General features: G+C 44.2%; 1 protein-coding gene across 1 annotated transcript in view; it reads right to left on the bottom strand.

Moving 5' to 3' along the window:
- LOC309714893 (SCO-spondin-like) overlaps nt 1–23,137 on the bottom strand; it is a 101,163-nt gene that overhangs the window by 4,986 nt on the left and 73,040 nt on the right. The window contains exons 111-117 of the mRNA XM_082547621.1: nt 19,946–19,992; nt 17,805–17,969; nt 17,390–17,601; nt 16,454–16,549; nt 7,773–7,833; nt 7,066–7,196; nt 305–455 (exon numbers count right to left, since the gene is read on the bottom strand). Coding sequence (XP_082403747.1) covers nt 305–455; nt 7,066–7,196; nt 7,773–7,833; nt 16,454–16,549; nt 17,390–17,601; nt 17,805–17,969; nt 19,946–19,992 — 863 coding nt within the window. The remainder of the gene's footprint in view (nt 1–304; nt 456–7,065; nt 7,197–7,772; nt 7,834–16,453; nt 16,550–17,389; nt 17,602–17,804; nt 17,970–19,945; nt 19,993–23,137) is intronic.

Here is a 23,137-nt window from a genome sequence, read left to right on the forward strand (position 1 = left end):
GAACAAGGGAAATTTAATAAATCTTAAATGTAAGGAATATTTTTCAAAAATCTCTTGAAATAAAGCTGAAAGTCTGTCATTTATTAAATCTTGATTGCTTCCACTGGTTGGTGGTGTTTACAGGAGACATCTGAAAATGACTGCATGACTGTCCTGATGTGTATAAGCCTGGATGATTGGATGAAACTCTGACTTGAGGAGGCCAGTGTGCACTCGTGCCTGTATGAAAAGTTTTGCATATATTTAAATCTCACACTGATATGAGAAATGGACATGCAAATCCATCAGCCCCATTACGCCTCACCTTGGCAGCTAGTGCACTCGCAGCTGTGTATGACTGGCAGGACAACCGGCTCGCTCTCTCCACTCTCACACTGCAGGCTGAGGAAGCGCACCGGGGTGTTCGGGTCCAGGCGGTAGCTGCAGCACTCACACACCGACTGGAGATACGGCTCCTACGTGGAGAGAGTAAAAAGAAGAGAGAGGGTAACTAAATGTTGGGGGCAGAAAGAGAAATAAGAGCCAAGAGGGTGACTTGGATACGATGAGGGCAAACTGAAATCAGAGCAGGGGACGATTTTATGAGGAGATCAGGGAAATAATAGGAAGTAGAAAGTGAAACAATCAGAAAAGAAAGTTTAAATGAGGGGAAAGAGTGGGACAGATAAGGAAGGGCAGATGCCTCCCTCTATTCTATGTGATGGAAGATTACAGTGTAAGAACTACAGCATATTAAGGACAAAAAATGAACGAATGCCTTTAAATGTTGGTGCAGTCTCTTTCTGCTTCACTTCCTGTGAGCCCACAGACAGACGCACTAACATTTGACTTTGCTGCTGTCATTCAGTCCTCATCGCTCCATCAATAAAGGTGAGCTGTTGTGACGGCGATGAAAAGCCCAAATCTTGGCCCTACCATGACCGTGTGTGACTGATGGGATGTGGTTCCAGTGCTGTAATGCATGTTTCTTTTCTCCACACATCACTCTTAGCATCTAAACCAAAGGTTTTCTTTAAGACATTTCCACAGAGCATTATTCACAGAGACCTCTGCCTCATCTGTGTGCTCTGCAAACAGCAGATGGGCAGCACAGCTTTCCTGCTTGTATCTCTGCCACATGCATTCGCGAACATGAACATTTGACACTGTGAGGCAGGTCTAAGCTTAGCTTCTTATTTTGTAAACTCCTGCATCCCTGTTTGCTGCTGGGCTGATCTGTGGTGCTCGACCATGTTGAGGAGGCTAACAGCATTCTTTAATTTCCTTGCTTTGCAGACAGTCTGTCTGACTGTGAACGGGTTGAGTTCAAAGTCTTTACAGATGGTTTTGTACCCTCTCCCAGTCTCCTCAGCATCCTCAGCATCTACATCTATCGTCCTTCACATGCTGTGAAGAACAGACTTTGACAGATCCCTGATCTTTACGTAAAACAGGGTGTCCATGGACTCCTGACTGAGGGCTTTAAAAAGAGCATTAATACTGATTACAAGTCAGATTTTTAGTTCTCCAACAGTTCCAAAGGAAGATCTCATTCAGCTGCTACATGCGCCACAATGTTTCTTCGTTGGATCCGTGCTTACTCTCCCTGTCATTTAATACACTGTGTTCATTATCGCCTAATCAGAATGAAGAAAGAGCTGAGCGATGCTAAGATGTCTGTGATACACAGAAACTGTTATCTCGTGGTTGATCTCTGCATAACAAGCCAGTGTAGTTATAACATGGCTTAATACTGTAAGCAACGTGAAATGTATAATAATAATAACAAGAGCAAGAAAGATATGTTTTACTTCTTTACGTCTTTTTAAGGTGGCTTACATGACAAACTCAACTGATAACAAATAACAGCGTCAACAAAGATACATGCAAAAATCCTGAAATTTGAGAATAATCGAGCCTCGTTTGTAACTCAGAGAAAGAAGGTCGCCTTTGGAAGCTGTGTTCATGCATCCAATTAATGCAGACAAAGCCTGAAGGAGACTGTGGAAAAGTACAGAGGACGGTAGCAACGCATGATACATAAAAGGGGAAGGAGGTAAGAAAAGTTCCTCTGAAAAATAGTTATTAGTACTTCTCACACACTTTGAAAAGTCTACAGTGTGTGTGTGTGTGTGTGTGTGTGTGTGTGTGTGTGTGTGTGTGTGTGTGTCCGATAAGTCAGCCGGTGATGGGAAACTTGATCACTGTAATGAATTCCTGCTTCTTCCAGTCGTGCTAATCAATGACACGGGGACTTCACAGGGTTGCCTAGTCATCGGTTACCATCCCCGGTTGCCACAGTAACGGGAGGTAATGACACATTTGGCCGAGCTGATGTTTATTTTTACTGATCTCCCAGCATGACTGACTCTATTTTTACAGTGGAGACGCATAGATGCCAAGGAAGAACAAAGTCACCATGGTGATGAGGTGATAAGCCTGCTGTCTTACAAGGATGAAAAAGACAGAAAACCAAGAATGAAAATCAAAGAAGAAGAAAAGATAGAATCCCTCTACCCCTGCACGAGATTCAACACATCCATCTACTGTATTTACACCCTGATACTTCACATATTATATCTTGTATTTCTGTTTGCCTGCCTTCAAGTCATCAACTGTATGTTTATCTTTAAGCACAGATGTCAAATGCTCAGCTCAGGATGCCATAATTAAAGACAATTCTCTCGCATCAGTAGAAAAAACAAAATAGAAAATGAGATGATCTCATTTGCTAAAGATGATACCCTGAATCATGATTTTATTAATAGTTTTTGGGATTTAAAGGGACTTAAAGGGCAGATGCATAAACTGTACATAAAAGATGGCAATAACTGGTTGCTCTTAAAAGTAAAGCCATTAACCTTAAACCCTCATGCTTTGTAATGGCCTCCAGGAGGTGATTCCCCTGGTTGATGAAAACATGGGAAGTAATGAAGTACAAATACTTTGTTACTGTATCCCAAAAGGCTGATTCTCTCAGCTGACTGCAGGTTTCCCCAACCTTATAAACAGTCTTCGATCAGTAGTTGTTGATCAATAGTCAATGCAATTTGCATATTAATACAATTATAAATGAATTGGGTTGCACAATGCACAAAGAGCAGCAGGTCAGCTGATCACAGCCTGTACACTAAGAAAATCTTCCCCCACCTTCTGAATCCACTTTAACCCCTGACTGTGCACATTTTCCTGTTTAGAGGAAAAGTCGCCCTCTGCAATGTAGCAACAGAAAACAGATTTATGTTTTTAATTTTGTACAAAAATAGAAATGTCCTCCAAAGAGCTACTCTTACTTTCTTACTTTGAGTACATTTCAGAGTCTCTACTTTTTTACTTTTACTTGAGTAAAGAAGACATGCATCATACGGGGTCATCTGTGGATGCTAGCTGACCCCATGCAAACTAGTTATCCTGCACAGGAAGGGTGAATAAGAACACTCTTTACAAATATTGTCAGTCAGGAAAGTAAAGTTCAGAGGCTGTTTCAGGTGTTTCAGGTGTTTCAGGTGTTTCAGCTTTTTCAGTTGTTTCATGTGTTTCGGCTGTTTCAGCTGTTTCAGGTGTTTCAGGTGTTTCACCTGTTTCAGCTGTTTCAGGTGTTTCAGCTGTTTCAGGAGTTTCAGGTGTTTCAGGTGTTTCATGTGTTTCAGCTGTTTCAGGTTTTTCAGCTGTTTCATGTGTTTCAGCTGTTTCAGCTGTTTCATGTGTTTCAGCTGTTTCAGCTGTTTCAGGTTTTTCGGCTGTTTCAGCTGTTTCATGTGTTTCAGCTGTTTCAGCTTTTTCAGCTGTTTCAGCTGTTTCAGGTGTTTCACCTGTTTCAGGTGTTTCAGCTGTTTCATGTGTTTTGGCTGTTTCAGCTGTTTCAGCTGTTTCAGCTGTTTCAGCTCTTTCAGCTGTTTCAGGTGTTTCACCTGTTTCAGCTGTTTCAGCTGTTTCATGTGTTTTGGCTGTTTCATGTGTTTCAGCTGTTTCAGCTGTTTCAGCTGTTTCATGTGTTTCAGCTGTTTCAGCTGTTTCCGCTGTTTCAGGTTTTTCAGCTGTTTCAGGTGTTTCAGCTGTTTCAGGTGTTTCACCTGTTTCAGCTGTTTCAGGTGTTTCAGATGTTTCAGGTGTTTCAGGTGTTTCAGCTTTTTCAGCTGTTTCGGCTTTTTCGGCTGTTTCAGGTGTTTCAGATGTTTCAGGTGTTTCAGGTGTTTCGGCTTTTTCAGCTGTTTCGGCTGTTTCGGCTGTTTCAGCTGTTTCAGGTGTTTCAGCTGTTTCAGGTGCTTCAGCTGTTTCAGGTGTTTCAGCTGTTTCAGGTGTTTCAGCTGTTTCAGCTGTTTCAGCTGTTTCAGGTGTTTCAGCTGTTTCAGGTGCTTCAGCTGTTTCAGGTGTTTCAGCTGTTTCAGCTTTTTCAGCTGTTTCGGCTTTTTCGGCTGTTTCAGGTGTTTCAGATGTTTCAGGTGTTTCAGGTGTTTCGGCTTTTTCAGCTGTTTCGGCTGTTTCGGCTGTTTCAGCTGTTTCAGGTGTTTCAGCTGTTTCAGGTGCTTCAGCTGTTTCAGGTGTTTCAGCTGTTTCAGGTGTTTCAGCTGTTTCAGGTGCTTCAGCTGTTTCAGGTGTTTCAGCTGTTTCAGCTGTTTCAGCTGTTTCAGGTGTTTCAGCTGTTTCAGGTGCTTCAGCTGTTTCAGGTGTTTCAGCTGTTTCAGCTGTTTCAGGTGTTTCAGCTGTTTCAGGTGCTTCAGCTGTTTCAGGTGTTTCAGCTGTTTCAGCTGTTTCAGGTGCTTCAGCTGTTTCAGGTGTTTCAGCTTTTTCAGCTGTTTCAGGAGTCAGTGAAACAAAACCTGCTGAAATCAAATCGGGTGGCAATTGGGCTGAATGTGGTAGAAACTCCATGTCTGAGGCTTTGGAGTCCAGCAGTGTCAGAAAAACAGTGAGATTTGTGTGTGAGGATATAAAGAAGTCACAAGACGGCGAAGATATTGTACCAAGAAGGGAAAAAAGAGTTTGGAAGTCTGCAGGAGAGTGAGAGAGACACCAGGACTAAACAAGTTCAAGTTCAAGTTCAAGTTCAACTTTATTTTCACTTCAACCATATACAGTTTAAAAATACACAGTGAGGCGAAACAACGTTCCTCCAGGAACCAAGGTGCTACAAGACAAGTTAGTGCAAAAAAAAATAATAATATATAATATATCTAGTAATAATATTGTGCAAAAGAGCATTTACAGGTTGGTGTGTGCGATGGTTTGGTGGTGTAGGTCAGTGTGTTTGCGCTTTGTGTTGGTTAGTCAGTCCAGTCTCAATGTTTTGAGGTATTTGAGTTAAGCTGAGTGATAATGTTAGTGTATGTGTGTGTGTGCGTGTTTATCAGTCAGTCCCTTTTTGCTGAGGAGACGGATGGCTTGTGGAAAAAAGCTGTTGCACAGTCTGGATGTGTGTGCCCGAATGCTTCGGCACCTTTTTCCAGATGGCAGGAGTGTAAAGAGTGTGTGAGAGGGGTGTGTCCGATCAGCCACAATGCTGGTGGCTTTGCGAATGCAGCGTGTGGTGTAGATGTCCTCAATAGAGGGTAGAGAGACCCCGATGATCTTCTCTGCTGTTCCCACTATCCGCTGTAGGGTCTTGCGGTCTGATATGGCACAGCTCCCAAACCAGACAGTGATGCAGCCGCTCAGGATGCTCTCAATAGTTCCTCTATAGAAGGTGGTCAGGATCGGTGGTGGAAGCCGGGCCTTTCTCAGTCTTCTCAGAAAGAAGAGACGCTGTTGGGCTTTCTTGTGCAGGGAGCTGGTGTTGAGGGACCAGCCGAGGTCCTTCTCCAGGTGTACGCCCAGGAATTTGGTGCTGTCAATGATCTCCACAGAGGAGCCGTTGATGCTCAGCGGTGAGTGGTCGCCTCGTGTCCTCCTAAAGTCAACAACCATCTCTTTTGTCTTGTCAACATTCAGAGACAGGTTGTTGTCCTTACACCAGTCCGTTAGTCTCTGCACTTCCTCTCTGTACGCTGACTCGTCGTTCTTGCTAATGAGACCCACCACGGTCGTGTCATCAGCGAATTTAATGATGTGATTTGAACTGTGTGTTGCTACACAGTCATGAGTCAGCAGTGTGAACAGCAGAGGACTGAGCACACAGCCTTGTGGGGCCCCAGTGCTCAGTGTGGTGGTGCTGGAGGTGCAGTTCCCGATCCGTACTGACTGAGGCCTTCCGGTCAGAAAGTCCAGGATCCAGTTGCAGAGGGAGGTGTTCAGGCCTAACAGGCTCAGCTTTCCGATCAGTTGTTGGGGGATGATCGTGTTAAATGCTGAGCTGAAATCTATGTACAGCATTCGGACGTGTGAGTCCTTCTTGTCCAAGTGTGTCAGGGCAAGATGGAGTGCAGTGGAGATGGCGTCGTCCGTTGAGCGGTTATGGCGGTATGCAAATTGCATTGGGTCCAGTGAGGGGGGCAGCAGGGTCTTGATGTGTCTCATGACGAGCCGTTCGAAGCACTTCATGATGGTGGGTGTAAGTGCGATAGGGCGGTAGTCATTGAGACAGGACACAGAAGACTTCTTGGGCACGGGGACGATGGTGGTGGCCTTGAAGCACGTGGGGACAACGGCACTGCTCAGAGAGATGTTGAAGATGTCGGTGAGAACATTTGCCAGCTGATCAGCACATTCTCTGAGCACTCTGCCTGGGATGTTGTCTGGTCCAGCAGCTTTACGTGGATTGACTCTGCGTAGAGTTTTCCTCACCTCAGCTGTAGTGAGACACAGGACCTGGTCGTTCGGAGGAGGGGTGGTCTTCCACCACGTCGTTCTGCCTAACACTAAAGACGCTGTGAAGTTTGGGTGTCACCTCTGCCCGGCTGAAAACTCCATTCACTTAGAATGGTTTAAAATGGCATCTTTGATGACTTGATGATAATGACTCAACACGAATGAGTGCACATCCCATGTTTTACAATTTGCAAAATAAATCACCGAAAAGCCTTTTTACAAAAGACCTTTTGAGTGTTAGTCCCTTTTGTCTTAGTATGCTACCAGTTACTACTTCTCAAAATTGTCTGCAGGTGTTCAGAGAGTAACATCCCGTGTGTGCGTGCATGTGTGTGGCTGTACCTCCAGGATGACATCAGTCCTGGACAGGCAGCGTCCCCTGCAGAAGCTGACCTCCACATTGTCAAGTCGACAGTCTCCCTTGGTGATGTTGCGGACCTGCACATAGCGATGACACTCTTGCACAGGCTCACCTTGTGCAAACGCAGAGAGGAAAAGAGATACACTTAGGACAGAGCAAAGGAGGGGAGAATATAATAAACCAGAAGCACTACTTTATAGACGATATTGTCTTTGCATTTGCATGAAATAACGGCAAAAAATGACAAAAAGGAGGAGACAAAGCAGAAAGCTCATTGCAGAAGGCAGGGTGACATTGCCGTGAAATTTCCTCCACTGGGACAGAGATTAAAGCCCCAGTGTAGGTTAAGTAATGTAATCTCCCACTAATTGGGGGCTGAGGCACTTCCCTTGTAGCCTCCTCTAAACTGAACTGAAGAACATTCAAATCCATTTAAGTGGTCTGGAAGCCATGATACTGGAACGAATGACTTGCTCAGGAATAGATTGTTTTGCAAAAAGCAGCGTTTTAATCGCTCCTTTTGTTTCGCATTATCATACGTGGGAAAGCCTTACTCTGTGGATCCGCTGATAGTTTTAAATGACTAATATTATGGAATCTGATGGTCAGAAGTTTGGGAGTAAGGTCCAAGAATGTTGACTGATGGTATTTGGGACGCGTTTTTGTGCCATGTGTATGCAGTACCAACCTGGAAACTGCTTTCTACACACGGGGCAGCAGCTGCCTGGTTCTTCCACCTTCACCTCCCCCTGAGAGAATCATGCAAACAGAATCATGCAACATTTATGGACGGCTTATATTTGTCATGTCTAAGAGTGTTTCATTGGCAAGTTAGAGCAGGCATTTCATCAAAAGTGCGAGTACACATATGCATGTGCATATCCAGAAAAACATTAGCACAAGCTAACTGAGCATCAACCCCATATGAAAGTGAAGGGTGACTCTTAATTTACATCTTCTGGTATCTTCACATTCATAATGCTTTCATAATAGCTGTCTAATAACCGTTTAAGGTTAAGGGCAGGCCCAGCTTAATTGAATTATGTGAGAAACAACTAATTCAAAGTCTGAGTCTGAGATAATGTAACTCCTGCAAACATGAGAGTAGCTTCACCCAGAGCACATGTAACAGTCCTGAAAGGGTCTGGTGAAGGTTCTCGACCTTCACCCGACCTACCTACCGGTTTGGTGGTGCGTCAGTGATGGTCTGGTGCCGATCTGGGAGGAGACCCCCCAGGACACCATCCCGGAGAATGCATGCAAATATGTGTGGGCCAAACAATCACCCAGTGTGATGCCCTGTTGTTCCTAATAAGTTGTCCACTCCATACCAGTATAGAAACCCAGCATGATTTTTCCCCCCATTGAGATCTGATGTGTTTTCAAAACGTTCATTAATGTTTTTGAGCACGAGCACCAATAACTCATCATTACTATAACTGGGCCCTCAAACCAACATCAGGCTTCAAAACACAGAAACCAGTGGCATGAGTTTGAATGTGTCCGTTCTTTGTATGCAGTCTGTGGTTCTCACACAGCACAAAGTGAAATTCAAACGACAAACAAGTACCAAGAGTTTCATGGCCACTTGAGGCTGGTTCCAAAAGTGAGTTTGTCTTTGTAGACTCGTGTTTAAATGTCTAACGTCACAAAAATAAACATATATACCACATGGAACATTTTACAGTTTATCTAGAGATAGTTCTGCCCTACATAAAAACTGTGAAGAACTCAAGGTGTAATTACATGAACCCACTGGGAGGGTCTTTTTACCAAACGAGTGATGCAGAGAGACGGATGAGGAGGCAGAAAATGACATAGAGCCAGGCAGGCAGAATGGAAAAGGGACAGGAATAAGAAAATGACACATGAAGACCAAAAATAGCACATGAAAGAAACTGTGACGTAAGGACACACAGGACACAGAGGGAATAAAGAGAAACCCAGAACAGACAAAAGCAAGGTGTCCTGTGATGTCCCTGCCTGAGAATAGCTGCTGTTAGCATGCAGAGTCACACACAGATCCATCTATAGCATCACACACACACACACACACCTCTTGACTGTTCACCTCAAGGAGTGTTCCTTCCACTCGGCACTGCTGCCAGCCTTCCCTCAGGGCTCCCCCAGGGATGAAGGAGCCTACTCACTTAAAAGGGTGAGAGGTCATGAAGACGACTATTGTAAGTTGTGTGTGTGCGTGTGTGTGTCACAGGGGATGGAAACAGGTAGGAATGGGTATTCCTGTTTATTTCAGGGAAAATGATCCGAGCATCAAAGCGTGTTGTTTACAGGCTGTTGGGGGAATCGTAGCGCCTTTAATTGGTGTAAACGATCAGCGTTTGAGAGGAAGGCATCCTAACAGCTTTGACATTATAACAAAGCCCTCAATACATTGCCTTAAAAAGATAGATGCGCTCCCAGCAGAGCCACGTGCAGATTTCAATTTTAAACAGTGACATGTTTAACTGTAAGCTCGTAAACAGCAAAGCACACCGACAGTCACCCACTGTCAGCCTGCCAGCAGAGGGAACGCAGGGCATTAAACGACCTTTCCATATTGTTTTGGATAAGGAGCGCTTTCACTGAGCCATCACGTGGTCAGCAGTTACACAACCGAGCCCCTCCAGAGACAGAGTGCACTACACTAAAGAACTGCTGCACCACAGGTGGAGCACTGGGAGGACCGTGGACTTTGTGGAGCTTGCTGTGCAATCAGCCTCTCTCTTCAGGTTGTGGTTGTCAGCTGAATTTATTTTTACACTGGCCTTTACACTGCGCTGCTGTGCTAAAGATATAATTCAGCACAGTGTGTCAAGGATGAGACAGCTAACTTTCCTACTGCAGCTCATCTGAACTTCTCCACAGTGGTGAGACGATTTAAAGTGTCTGTTCAGCCCAAATTACACACAGAATATCTTCTCTTATGATAATTTCTTTTACGATCATTATCTTCATGTTTGCAGGTGGTCAGTGAAAAACACACTGGCCTGGACTGGGATGGAGATCTGTCCAGTAGCTCCGCTCTTATTTCAATACTGTTTGATAATATGCTACTACACTGTACATTAACCTTTATTATTAAGTATTTTTGATTTTGAGTTGGCTTTGGACTCTCTGCTCATTCTTTCACATTTATGAAATATTCATAAATGAGTTCTGTATTCTCGGGTGAGGAGTTCAGCCATCCGGGAGGGGCTCAGAGTAGAGCCGCTGCTCCTCCACATTGAAAGGAGCCAGCTGAGGTGAGTTGGGCATCTGACAAGGATGCCTCCTGGGTGCCTCGTGGGTGAGGTTTTCCAGGCATGTCCTACCGGGAGGAGGCTCCGGGACAGACCCAGGACACGCTGGAGAGATTATATCTCTCGGCTGGCCTGGGAACGCCTTGGTATTCCCCAACAAGCGGGAAGAGGTGGCTGGGGAGGGGGAGGTGTGGACTTCTCTGCTTAGGCTGCTGCCCCCACGACCCGGCCCCAGATAAGCGGAAGAAGATGGATGGATGAATGCAGGCCCGGCCCTAACCAATCTGGCGCCCTAGGCAAGATTTTAGGTGGCGCCCCCCTACATCGGCAGTGTAGTGTATGTACTCACAAGAAACCGAATAGCTTTGTCTTTGACCTTTTTTTTTACTTAAAGAAAGCAAATTCACAATCAGAATAATTAACAAGATAAAAAAATATATGAATAAATAAATGAATACAAAAAATAAAAAATGAATATATGAAATACAATAACACCGCTTGATGCTGCTGCAAAACTGGTGGGTTGTGCTGCTGAGGTGGAGGCAACAGGAAGACCGCTTGATGCTGCTGCATCATGGCTGGGTTGTGCTGCTGATGCTGCATCACTGGTGGGTTGTGCTGCTGAAGTGGAGGCAGCAGCGGTAGATGTGGTAGATGGCCCAGGGGTGGGATTTAGAAACTTCAACAGTGCATCTGAAGAGAGGAGTATGTGACACCACTGAGTATTAAAGTCTAATAATAAAAACATATGATTCCAGGAATAAAATGAAATGATATAATATAAATGAAAAACCAAAGAGATATATGTATGATGTTAACTCTTATGCAAATTAGATTAGATTCAATTTATTGTCATCATTACAGTGAAATGCTGAATAGCAGAATGCAAAGTAACAGTATAATATCATATGAGAATGTTATGTTATGATTATCTTTGACCGAATCACAGCAGTGCTCATATTAAAAAACAGCATTCCCTCTCATGTGATATTGCTTAATTAACATTAATGATGTGCACTTTAACAACTAGGCTTACAACTATAATATATACAGGGGTGGAAAAGTGACTATTACCTGCAGGGTAAACGTTAGCTAACCAGAAGGCAATAACAATGTAAACAAAAAACACCTGCTTAAAAGATGAATACAAATGAGGAATGGTGGGAAAGGTGGGAGTACTGTAATTACCTAACGTTACATTATTATTTTCCATAACAATTTAGCCCCCTCCACAATATTAACTGACGTTAAAACAGTTAACTAGCTATTTATTGATTAGCAATTAGCGAATCATGTAACATTAGCTTAATGCTAAAAATTTAGGTTACTATCACATTCAGACAAATAATTTCATGTAGGCTAACGTTACCTACCTCTGTCTTTTTCTCGTTTCTCCTCCTCTTCTTTTCTCTTTTTTCTTCCCTGGGCACCTGACAGTTTTGGCCGTTTTGACATCTTGTGTTGATTTTTTGATGTGGTGACGTCCAAAAGGAACCATGATACGGGAAGGGAGGGGGCGCACCGTGCGGGGGGGGGGCGTAATGTTCTAACAAATAATATTTCTATTAAATAAGCTTTACTTTGCATTTTAATTAACGTGGGATTATTTTTTGTATTTAGAAGTAATAGTACCAATTTTTTTTTTTTTCAAAATTTGTGGCACTGGCGTGGCGCCCCCTGATGGACGGCGCCCTTAGCATTTGCCTATACGGCCTATGCCACGGGCCGGCCCTGGATGGATGGATAGATGCATGAATGGATGGATGGATGGATGGATGGATGGATGGATGGATGGATGGATGAATGGATGGATGGATGGATGGATGGATGAATGGATGGATGGATGGATGGATGAATGGATGGATAAATGGATGGATGGATGGATGGATGGATGGATGGATGGATGGATGCATGGATGGATGGATGGATGGATGGATGGATGGATGCGTGGATGTTCTCTGGTGCACCTGAGTTGGTATCTTGATTTGCGGTTGTTTATGTTTGTTCCCCTTCGTGTCCAGTCTGTCTCAGTGTCCTGTCATCAGCATCTGTGTTTGTTTACCTCCCCAGTCGTGTCCCCATGTCTGTCTCAGTGTCTCTGTATTCATTCTCTGTGATTACCTTTGTAGTCCTGTCCCTGTGCCTTCGTCCTTCCTGCTCTCATGTTCATCATCTCATGTTTCATCCGTCTCTTCGTCCATTTATCCCCAGTTGCAGTGTCAAGTTCACATGTCTAAGTCTCAGTGTCACTTCCTGTTTTATTTTGATAGTCTCCAGTCTCATGTGACATGTTCAGTTTTGCTTCCTCTGTCTGGTTAGTTATGATTTTGTTGAGCTGTGTGTCCATGTGTCTCCGTGTCCCTTAATATCCCCATCAGTCACCTTTGTCAGTTCCCAGCCACTGTTTGCTTTTATCAGTGTTAATAAAGCTGAGATTTTGAGTTTAGTGCTGTCTGAGTCTACAGTCTGCCACACACCCACACTTTATGACCACATTATATTTGTTTATAATTTCGAATAAACTTCTGCAAAACTAACGACACTTTCCATGGTTGCTTTTAGAGTTAGCAAATGTTAGCACAATGTTATGCAAGTTAACACAAAAACCTATCTATGCGAAGATGCCAAACTGTCTTAGTAGTTAGTAGGTGTGTAGACTGAGGCAGACTGAGGTGTGCAATGAAGAGCAGCAGTTGGCAGAACACCACCCATAAACCTCAGGAATGAAAAGCAGTGGGAAAAAACACTTTAAACAGAGAGAGGTAGAAACGTGTGATGTTCAGTTCTTTTCTTGCTTTGATGTGTGACAGATGTGGCGTTATTGAAGGAGCACCATCATGCTTTCAGCTTTCTGAACAATACAGAACTCAGGCAGGTTGTAATTTGGGAATGTTCGGTCATTCCCTGATAGGATAATGACTCATCAATCCAATCAGGTCAGAAGCAGTTATGGTGACGACAAAAGTAATATTACTGAACCGGAAATGTCTCTCGCCCTGCAGTTTTAGAAGCTGACACCTTCTCCGGCTGCGTTGGAACAGAAATCCTTCCACAAGATGTAAGAGACCGTCTGCTTGGACCGTTTTGCTGCTGTGTCTTTATCTGCACTTTGCACAAAGCCTGACTTCTTTTCTTCACTAAGGGATATTTTTATTATCATGCAGAATTCCATCCATATATTATTTTCCCTACTTTTATCTTTTCCTTTGTGCTCTCTAATTCATCCCGGCAGACACGACCAGCGTGGGGGCTTCTGGACACGTTCACATTTTTACAATGACACAAACATGCTGACAAGAATGAACTAAATAAGAAGAAAGGGTGAAAATTAGCGAGAAGAAACAATGAAAAATTAAGTTTACAAGAAAAAGAACGTGATGCGATGCCTCCACAGACCAATGTTACAGGGAGGCACTGAATCCACCTCCACGTGATACCAAAAGTTCCACCTGCCTCAGGAATACAAACATGAATTAATATTTGATACAATTTTATATAATTCATCTGCTCTGGGGTGTACAGCATGAATGCTGTGTGTGACTAACACTGGGAGTCAGACCATTAGCAGCACAGCCATACAGTTACCTAAAGCAGGGGAAATCTGTTTGATGCATAATGTTATTAAGTTATCCAAAGTGTAATCTAAACTCCAGTTTACATGAAGTCAGAAACAGGACATCAAACGCGTATAATAAACTGCTAAAGATGAGGTAGCTCTGCACACCTGTATGCAGGGACTAGCACATTTCATCGACTCCTTTTTCCTGCCTGAGATTGTTTTTCCCATATTTCCCATATGTGCTCTGACCTATCACCATCAGAGTGCATAACCCACCCACCCTAAAAACCAAAACAACCTCAAACAGGATTAACAACTCTAAATCATTTGTCCATTACAATTGCCAGAAATTTTAAGTCCTTCAATGTATCAATCAATTCTTTTTCATCATCTAATATAAGACAATATTAACCTGAAATAATCTGAAACTAAATAATCAAGAAGCTGAAAACTTTTTGGTCTTCCATTTATACAAGATTAGAGCTAATCTGGTTCAGCTAGTTAGTGAAGACACAGAGTACAAATCAACAAAACTATATTACGCTTAAATAAGTAGCCAGTGTCTCACTGGAGGTAGAAGGCTATGGTGAAGACAAAAGGGCAGGCTCGTGGGAGGACTGGAGAGTCAGGTATTGATCTGTTTCAGCCAACATCCCACACATTCTTCAGCGGCAGAGCATTTTGTGCCTCATTCAGACTAATTTAGATGTTTGCAACCTCCAGAGATGTTAGGTGAATTGTAGCACCCCGGGTAGCTGTGGCAGTTGACTGCACTGATGTGTTCGTCTGAGAGACTAATTATGCCTCTGTACGTCAATCTTCCTCTCAGATTAGCAGTGTTTGCACCGGGACTGCAAATGCACGTTTTAGGTTGTCAGCAGCTACTGTGTAGAAAATGGTTCCTCCTCATGTGCATGTTATTTCTGGGGACCAATGTTTCTGTCAAACACCTTAGAACACCTTCAAAACTTTAAGACACATCAGAACTCGAAAAAGCTGGACGTCAGCACTGACATGAACCCGCTAATCTGTTAGAAATGCAAAGATTTCACGCATTTGTGGGAATTGATGAGTATCAGTCTACAGAGGGCTACATTACAAAAACCCTGAATATGAACTTTAATGAAATTTCATTGACATAACAGAAAATGGTGCTCTGTAGTTTCTATGGCCCACACAAGCTTACATGCATGCCTGACAACACCTGACAACGCTTAGGAGATATCCTCGCAGATCTGGACCAGGCCACGAGCTCAGTCTGAGGTGTCCTACTGGAGTGAGGGTCAGGTAAGCATGGGGCCAGTCAAGGGTATCAATTGCTTCATGTTTTAGGAAATGCCCCCATACATCTCACCAGGACCACCAGGAAGAACCCAGGATCCACTGCACTGGCGTAGGGTGTCATTCCCACATAGCAGACAGGTCCGACACGAATCTGGTGTCAAGCCGACACTGCTGGCTGACTTCTGGCATGGTAAGTGGTATGTCATCCAGATGTGGGCCAGGCCTGGTGTAGATGGCACTGTTTATGTTCCTATTTTCCTATTTTAGTTAGAAGACCCAAATGCCATGTTGCAATACTATACTGCTTGGGTGAATGTGGCTTGTTGTAGAGAGCACTTTGAGTAATCCGCAAGAGTAGAAAAGCGCTATATAAGAATCAGTGCATTCACTGTCTGAACAGAGTTTCGTCATGTTACTTTTGCACTATTATGTTCCAGCACATGTTGTTATTACATGGCTTGATTAAGGTACACATTAGGCTGACATCTGGGGCCAGAGCTGAGACGGTTCTGGGCCAGCAGTGTGTCTGCAACTGGCCTTGTGCTGGCCCATGTGTGGGCCACATCTGGCCAACCTGATCTGGGCCACCAAAGGGCCGTCATTCTTTGCAGTATGTGGCCCATGTGTAAGCACACTGTGTGGGCCAGATCAGGGCCGTACCAAGTTTGCTATCTAGGTAATGGGTCCATAATGTCAGTCAGAGTACTGTTGCCTAGCCTGTGGAGCTCTGTGTGCCCCTCCAGCAATATGCCTCCGCTCCAAACTAACGTCCAGTTGCAGGCAGCTTCTCCAGACCCTTTCACGTGGCCTGTGAAGTCAGGTCACCCTCATGAAGTCTGTTTTTAATTGTATGGTCAGAGACGGTGACCTGCTGGAGGTCATTTTGTAGCTCTGGCTGCTCATCATGTTCCTCTTTACATGAGCAGATTCCTGCTGATGGGTTAACCCTGGTTGAGTTGGACTACCTGTGCAACCTCTGTAGGGTCCAGGTTTCCCTCATGCTACCAGCAGTGACACTGACCCTAGCTGAGCACAAAACTAGTGAAAAAACAGTCAGAAAAAAAAGAAGGTAAAACATGTGAGTGGCCTCCACCTGCAAAGCCTCCTGTTTGGGGCAATCTCACTGTTGCTTTTCTAATGCAGCTGTTGTTAATTTCTGCTACTTAACTGACCACATCAGCATCCCCTGACATCTCTGATTAAACAGTCTGTATCTGTGTGTGCATAAAGTAAAGTGAATCATCAAACCCATGTTGTTTCAGAGTGTAAGTGTCAGTGTCTCACCTCATCACAGTACAGTGGAGGGCACCTCAGCCGGCACAGTTTCCTCCCGTTCACACAGCTGCATGACAGACAGTCCTCCTCCCACTCTGATCCAGCCTGGCTCACACACACACACACACGCAATATCCATATTTATACACCAGACGCTGTAATTGGGTTGATGCCTCAACAGCCCATTACCCTGCATGCACACTGGCATGAGTGCAGGTTTGATGAAAGTGCAACTGGAGCAATTTCTTCAGCGAATCCACCCAAACTGTTGTGGATTTGAGCTGATTGTGGCACACAGCGATGCTATAATTATAACAGTGCATTATACAGACATGCCTCACGTGTATGTGTTGCATATAGGAATAAAGTGGCTTTGCAGCTCACACGGAGCCATTTGGTAGAGTCATGGGGTGGCTGATTAGAAAACCACAGAGGGTCTTTATATGGACATGACTCAAGTAGCTGACAGAAAGAGAGAGACAGAGTAGGCAGGCAGACGGAACGAGACGGGAGAAAATGAAAAACTGTGTGAGGAGAAGGCGAGACAGAGAAAATGAAAGAGAAAGACCTCAGAAAGAAAGAAGAGCAGCCCTGACCTCTTGTCAGGGTAAGATTAATTGTTATAATCCTCTAATACCCACTCCTTCATAAATAATTCCTGGCAGGCTTGCCCAGTTGCCGTCCGAGCGCTGGCTTTAACAGCACTTCCTACATAATTGATGAGGGCTGAGGGCTGAAGGGGCACAGTGGCTTAATGTGTCCTGTTAAGCTTGTCACTCATCTTCTAATAGGCCCTTCTTTATGAGTAAATAACACAATGGGATTGAATGGGATGGCATGTAAACACTACACCAACGGTACGGAGGCGGGAACAATGGCTACAAGATGCCAAGTTTGCTGGGCAGCAGATGTCACTTTCCTTTTCGTGCGCACGCGCCGACGTACCTCCCGCAGGACGCCCCGGTCATGGCAAGGGCAGAGGGCAGGGATGACGCACGCGCCCTCTGGGTTTCGGTAAAGCCCCTCCTGACACACGCAGCCTTCAGCAGAGTGGCTGCAGTTGACAGGAGAGGAGGAATAAATGTCCTGGCAGCTCCTCTCACACAGCAGGATCCCCTCTGATGTCGTCCTCCTCCACTGCTCCCCATCAGGACACGCTGGAGGAGAGGAGAGAAGATGGATGATACGATGGGAAGATGATAGGGTGGAGTGGAAAGCATTTAATGATGAATCAGGAAGGAGAAAGGAACAATGGGGATCCAAAGAGGGGTAAGTGTTTAAAGGATGCAGTGATAATGACGAGTTTACTCGATCATGCATCATCAGTAAAAGATCAACTGTCTCCCTTCCTCTCACTCACCACAGTCAGGGGCGATGCAGGTTGTTGTGCGGAGGTTAGGGCCTTCACACGGAGCCCCTCCATACTGGTTGGGCTCCAGAACAAATCTGATGGAGCTCTGCTGTCCTGCACCACAGCTGGCTGAACAAGGACTCCACTGGGACCATGTGGACCACTGGCAGTCCACTAGAAGGACATAAGAGGGTGGGACATTCAGTCTTAGCACTGGTTTTAATGTACATTTATCTGCAGCAGGAAACAGGCGGAAACTGTCACCTGACCACTTCAATGTACCCAGGAAATTATAAACATTTCCTGAGGACGTGATCATGGAGAGGGCACTCAGACAACGGTAACTGCAGACTAAATGTCCACAACCACAACAACTAGTAGCCTCAACAGCAGTCGCCTCCAGGAGCTTTATACTGTAAGGTGACCCTACAATCATACATACAGAGAAAACCCAACAATCATATGACCCCCTATGAGCAGCACTTTGGTGACAGTGGGAAGGAAAAACTCCCTTTTAACAGGAAGAAACCTCCGGCACACCCAGGGTCGGGGAGGGGCGGGGCCATCTGCTGTGACTGGTGGGTTGAGAGAAAGAAGATAAAGGATAAAAGACTAATGAAAAGATAAAGAAATAATAGTAAAATGTCTCCTTCACAGCTTTTGTTGTGTCTGCTGTAACCATCAGAGTCTAAGTGTGTGCATATTTACAGGAAACGTTCTATTAGGTCAGTAAAAGCATTTAAAATCTTTTAGACTGAAATAAAAGTTCATCTGAATGAACTTCATCATAGATTTGTTTGTTTTTATTGCGTTTCCAAAATGCATAAAACAGTGGAAACATCAAAGTTTCTGCTGACGGAGCCATTTGTCAACAGCTGCACCTGACAGGAAGTGATGCTGAACTAAGCAACACAGTACAACGCCCAATCAGGTTGTGTCCTATGTTTCCTTTATGCTTCATCGTGGTTTGGTAGGGAGGGAAAAGCAGCACAGACCTGTTTCATTTCTTGCTTTTAAAAGTGTCCAAAGGTCCAGTAGGTGGGTACTGGTGGGTTTGATTCTTACATACTTTCAAATTTGTTTATTGGTCGTGATAGCATTTCACTCACCACCTCCTCTCCTGCAGCGCTGCCAAAACCTCTGAAAACAACATAAAACACTAAGCTGCTTTCTGCCTAACTTACTAATTTTGAATCAAATGTACGGCACCTTTCAGACATTTGTATTTCATGCACTGATGTGACATGTGCGGTAAAACCTTTCTGTGCTAGCTTGACCTGGTTTCCTCAGAATGTTGATGAGTCCTGTTTGACTTTCTACAAGCCGATAAATTACAGCTGTAATATTCTATTCACAGTATAACATTATACTTTTTGTAATGATTTTTCCATGCACTTGTTGGCCAACAATCACATGAGCTGCTTCTTTTTGCTCTTCATGGGCCCAATCAGGCAACATATTCTTATTACTGTTAATAAAGTGCGACAGCACTCCTACAAACATTAGTGCTCATTTTTCTCACAGTTCTTGCCAGACTTTGGTTTTCCTAAACACCCAAACTGAAGTTGTGCGTGAAGCTGTTATCATGATCAATATTCTATATGTAGCAAAATAACACCTATGGTGAAAAAGGAACTCCCTACAACCAACAGCACAACTGTTGTCTAAGAAGATATTCACAGATACTTCTCTAACCTCTAGTTTAAGAAAGTATCGCAAGGGCCAGTAAAGTAATGTCTGGACAGATGTGTGAGAAGAAACTGCAACTAAAATGTGCAGTACTGTGATTGAAATGAGATCCTCTTTTATTCCACATTAGGATTAATGATACGGTGAGATGGAGAAACAAGCCAAGTTCAAACTGTGATCTGCTCTGGAAGCAAAACCAAAGCTCACATCATGAAATTGTACGTTTATGACACAAAATCCCAGTAATGGCCTGTGTGGACTCTGATTGACGAGACTGTAGCTCAGTTATTTGAGCCAACTGTTGCAGCAGCAGCTGTCCCAACTATAGATAGGTTGACATTTTTATCATGACCCTGCCAGTTCAATAGAAGATTATTGTTGCTGACCGTTGCTTTCATTGCTGAAAGAGAGAGAGGCCCTATAAGGTTCAGGAAATGCAGCTGTGACGAAGCATCACTCACCCTCACAGGGCTCTGAGGTGCAGTTGAACATCCCACCTTGGCACAAGCTGGAAGGAGCGTAAAAAAAGTCAAGTGAGTAAAATTAGATGAAAGAAAAGTCGAAGTGAACACGAGGCTGAACCAGCCACACACAGTTGCCTACCAGACCACTGTGAGGGTACGAATTATACATATAATCTTCTATTTCATCCTTTTTTAATATAATTACTAGGGGTGCAACGATATTCGTATCGATATTGAACCATTCGATACAGTGCTTTCGGTTCGGTACGCATATGTATCGAACAATACAATTTTTTTCAAAATTTTTTTTTTTCAATTTTTTTTTTTTTTTTTGTGTCCCGTTTGGATCTATAGCCATCAGAATTGTTGTCTTGAGGCCAAGAAAGATGCCAAGAGGATTTATTTTAAGTGGATCATCATATTGGTCCATTTGATTGACCTTTATTATAATTATGAATTTATTTTATTTTCAGTTGCAAACGGGACAGACATGACTGTGGGATAGGACAGGGGGAAAGAATGAAAGAAAGAGGGGGAGAGAAAGAAAGAAAACCAAAGGGGAGAAAAAAAAGAACAATACAAAATTTGTAATTTATTTGATCAACTTTCCTTCTGACGATGCTGTCTGTGTTGAGCGCTCAGTGAATCTGCATTTGACTACTCCGCCTAGGCTCGAGAGTGCAGCCTAGGCGGAGTAGTCGAACGCAGATTCACTGAGCACTCAACACAGACAGGATGGTCAGAAGGAAGAGCGCAGGGCAAGCTAGCGAGACAGAAGTGGACCTCCCCACCCTCATTCAGATCTGGCGTTTGGAATTATTTTGGTTTTCATGTGACGTATGACCCTGAAGGTAAGCGAGTCATGGACTAAAGTAAAACAGTATGTTGGATGTGCCATGCAATGCTCAATTACATGGGTGGGAGCTAGTGTGTTAGCGCAGTTAGCTCGTTAACTGTTGGCCGTCTAGCCCCTCTGTATAGGGTAGCTCGTTAACGGAGATTTGCCGTGTTGTGGCGTTAAGGTCATTTCAACGAGATTAACCTGAAAGCACTAGTGGGAACACAACGAATATGACTGCACATTTACACCGACATCATCCTAGTGCAAAGACAAAAACAACAAGCATGCATGCTACAAACTTTAGCCGAGTCATTTAGACAGCTGTTAGCACAGGATTCTCCTTATGGAGACCTGATATGTTTAATATGCTGCTGAGAATATAGCCCAGAAGAAGCGGATAGTATAGCTTTTATTTTGGAAAGAGACATTTCTCTGTAATAAACTCTCTTTTCCAAAGATGAGTGATTCCTCAATCAGATACAGGGCTCGCAATATCGCTAGCCCGACGTCCCGGGGCTATCTCTCCCCTGCCTGTCGGGCTATTGTAGGAAGGAAAAATGTCAATAATGTCAATGCTTTTGCATTCTTTCAGAAATGTAGCTGGGTAATTATGTCATTGGGTGAGCCACTGTCAATATGTGACATATTGAAGTCGCGTTTGAATTTGCGCTTGTTTTTTTGCTTTCACTTTGCAATCGTGCGAACTGTGTATAGAGAGCGACAGCACTGATCTGTGAGTGATGATAATTTGTGCACCAATTCCTCTGACATCGTCTTATTAATCGTTAGCTTACTATGCAAACATGACAAGTGAAATCTCCCGCAGCTTAAACATGTGAGAGGTTGATCGCGCAGAGAATCGCTGAGCTTATGTGAGTGCGGCAGGATATATATTTCACTACGATGACCTGGATGATTGAGAACCTTCACAGACAGATATATATTTTAGTTCTGCTGAGCCAAATAAGACAGGTCAGGGTGAAGAAGTGACAGCCAAAGAAAAGCTTACCACAAAACGGAGAAGTTATGACAAATCAGACTATAAGGCAAAAAGAAAGTGCAGCTTTATGGTTTCATGGACAAAAGAATTTCTGTGGCTGCAATATGATGAGCTAAAAAACAACACACACAAGGGTTAGGGTTAAATTTAAAAACTGTACTTTTGTGTTAAAATATATATTTATAATTTTAATAAATGACAAATTAAAAAGGCATGAACATTTTTTTTTTGTATCGAAAAAATATCGAACCGTGACACCAAAGTATCGAACCGAACCGAACCGTGAATTTTGTGTATCGTTGCACCCCTAATAATTACACATCCACAGCAGTTTAGAGCTGGAACACATAAGAAGCTTAACATTAACTTATTAAAAAGCGGTACAATACAGGACCTTGTGGCAAAGCACAGAGGAAGATGAAAGCTGCTACTACAGCCTCTGTTCTTTTTCTAACTTCGCTCGGTGTTTCACTATGGGGAATGGCCTCGGCGTGACCAACTACGGAAGCTCCAATGACACCACGTCTGTCTATGACAGACCTGTCGAGTCGTGCTCAGGGCTCCGCCCCCTCATACTAACACGGCCGACCAGCTCCTCCTAACTCATTCTCGCTTTCTTCCCGTGAGAAACTACTAACTACTAACTAACTTGATTAGCTGCTTAACAGTTCTCAGGCGTCCCGTGTAGGAGTACGTCGCCGAACGCAGTTTTTCCGGTGGCCGTTTGGATCGTGCTAAGTCCTTCGAAAGAAGCGTACTTAGAGTTGCACTGTGGAACAGCAACCGCGTCAGGCGAGCTGTCCCAGCGGTTCCTGGTTTTAGTTAGCGAGGTAGCCGACGTTGTGTGACTCGGGCTAACGCGTTACGGCGAGCTGTTCGTTCAGTGTCCGGCTAGCATTGACTTGTTAGCAGGCCACGAACCACATTAGCGTCTCACTAGCATTAGCTTGTTGGTCGACCTAGGGTTCGGTTAGCATTAAGTCGCTAACGATATTGACTAGCGGAGTGCAGCTAACTTGTCACGACGAGCTGACTCCCGCCGCGGCTAGATCGGATTTAACACCCGCTGCCAGTCCTAGCTACTTACGGGCTAACGTGTCGAGACGAGCCTGGTGTAGCCTAGTCTCACCCCTTTCCGCTAACCAAGTCTACGGCGAAAGAGGCTGCATCCCGCCCGTGCCCCACATCATGCGGTGCCACCATCTCAGGCAGGGACCCTCATCCAATGTGCATCGTCTGTATGGGTGCCAAGCATGCTCAGGCTTCACTGGCGGACCCTCAGGGATGCCCACACTGTGCTTTGATGCCAGAGAAAGTCCTGGAAAGGAGGCTGAGAGTAGCAGTAACG

This window comes from Aulonocara stuartgranti (genome assembly GCF_965226115.1).
Source record: "Aulonocara stuartgranti genome assembly, chromosome: 9".
In the NCBI taxonomy this organism is placed as follows: Eukaryota; Metazoa; Chordata; class Actinopteri; order Cichliformes; family Cichlidae; genus Aulonocara; species Aulonocara stuartgranti.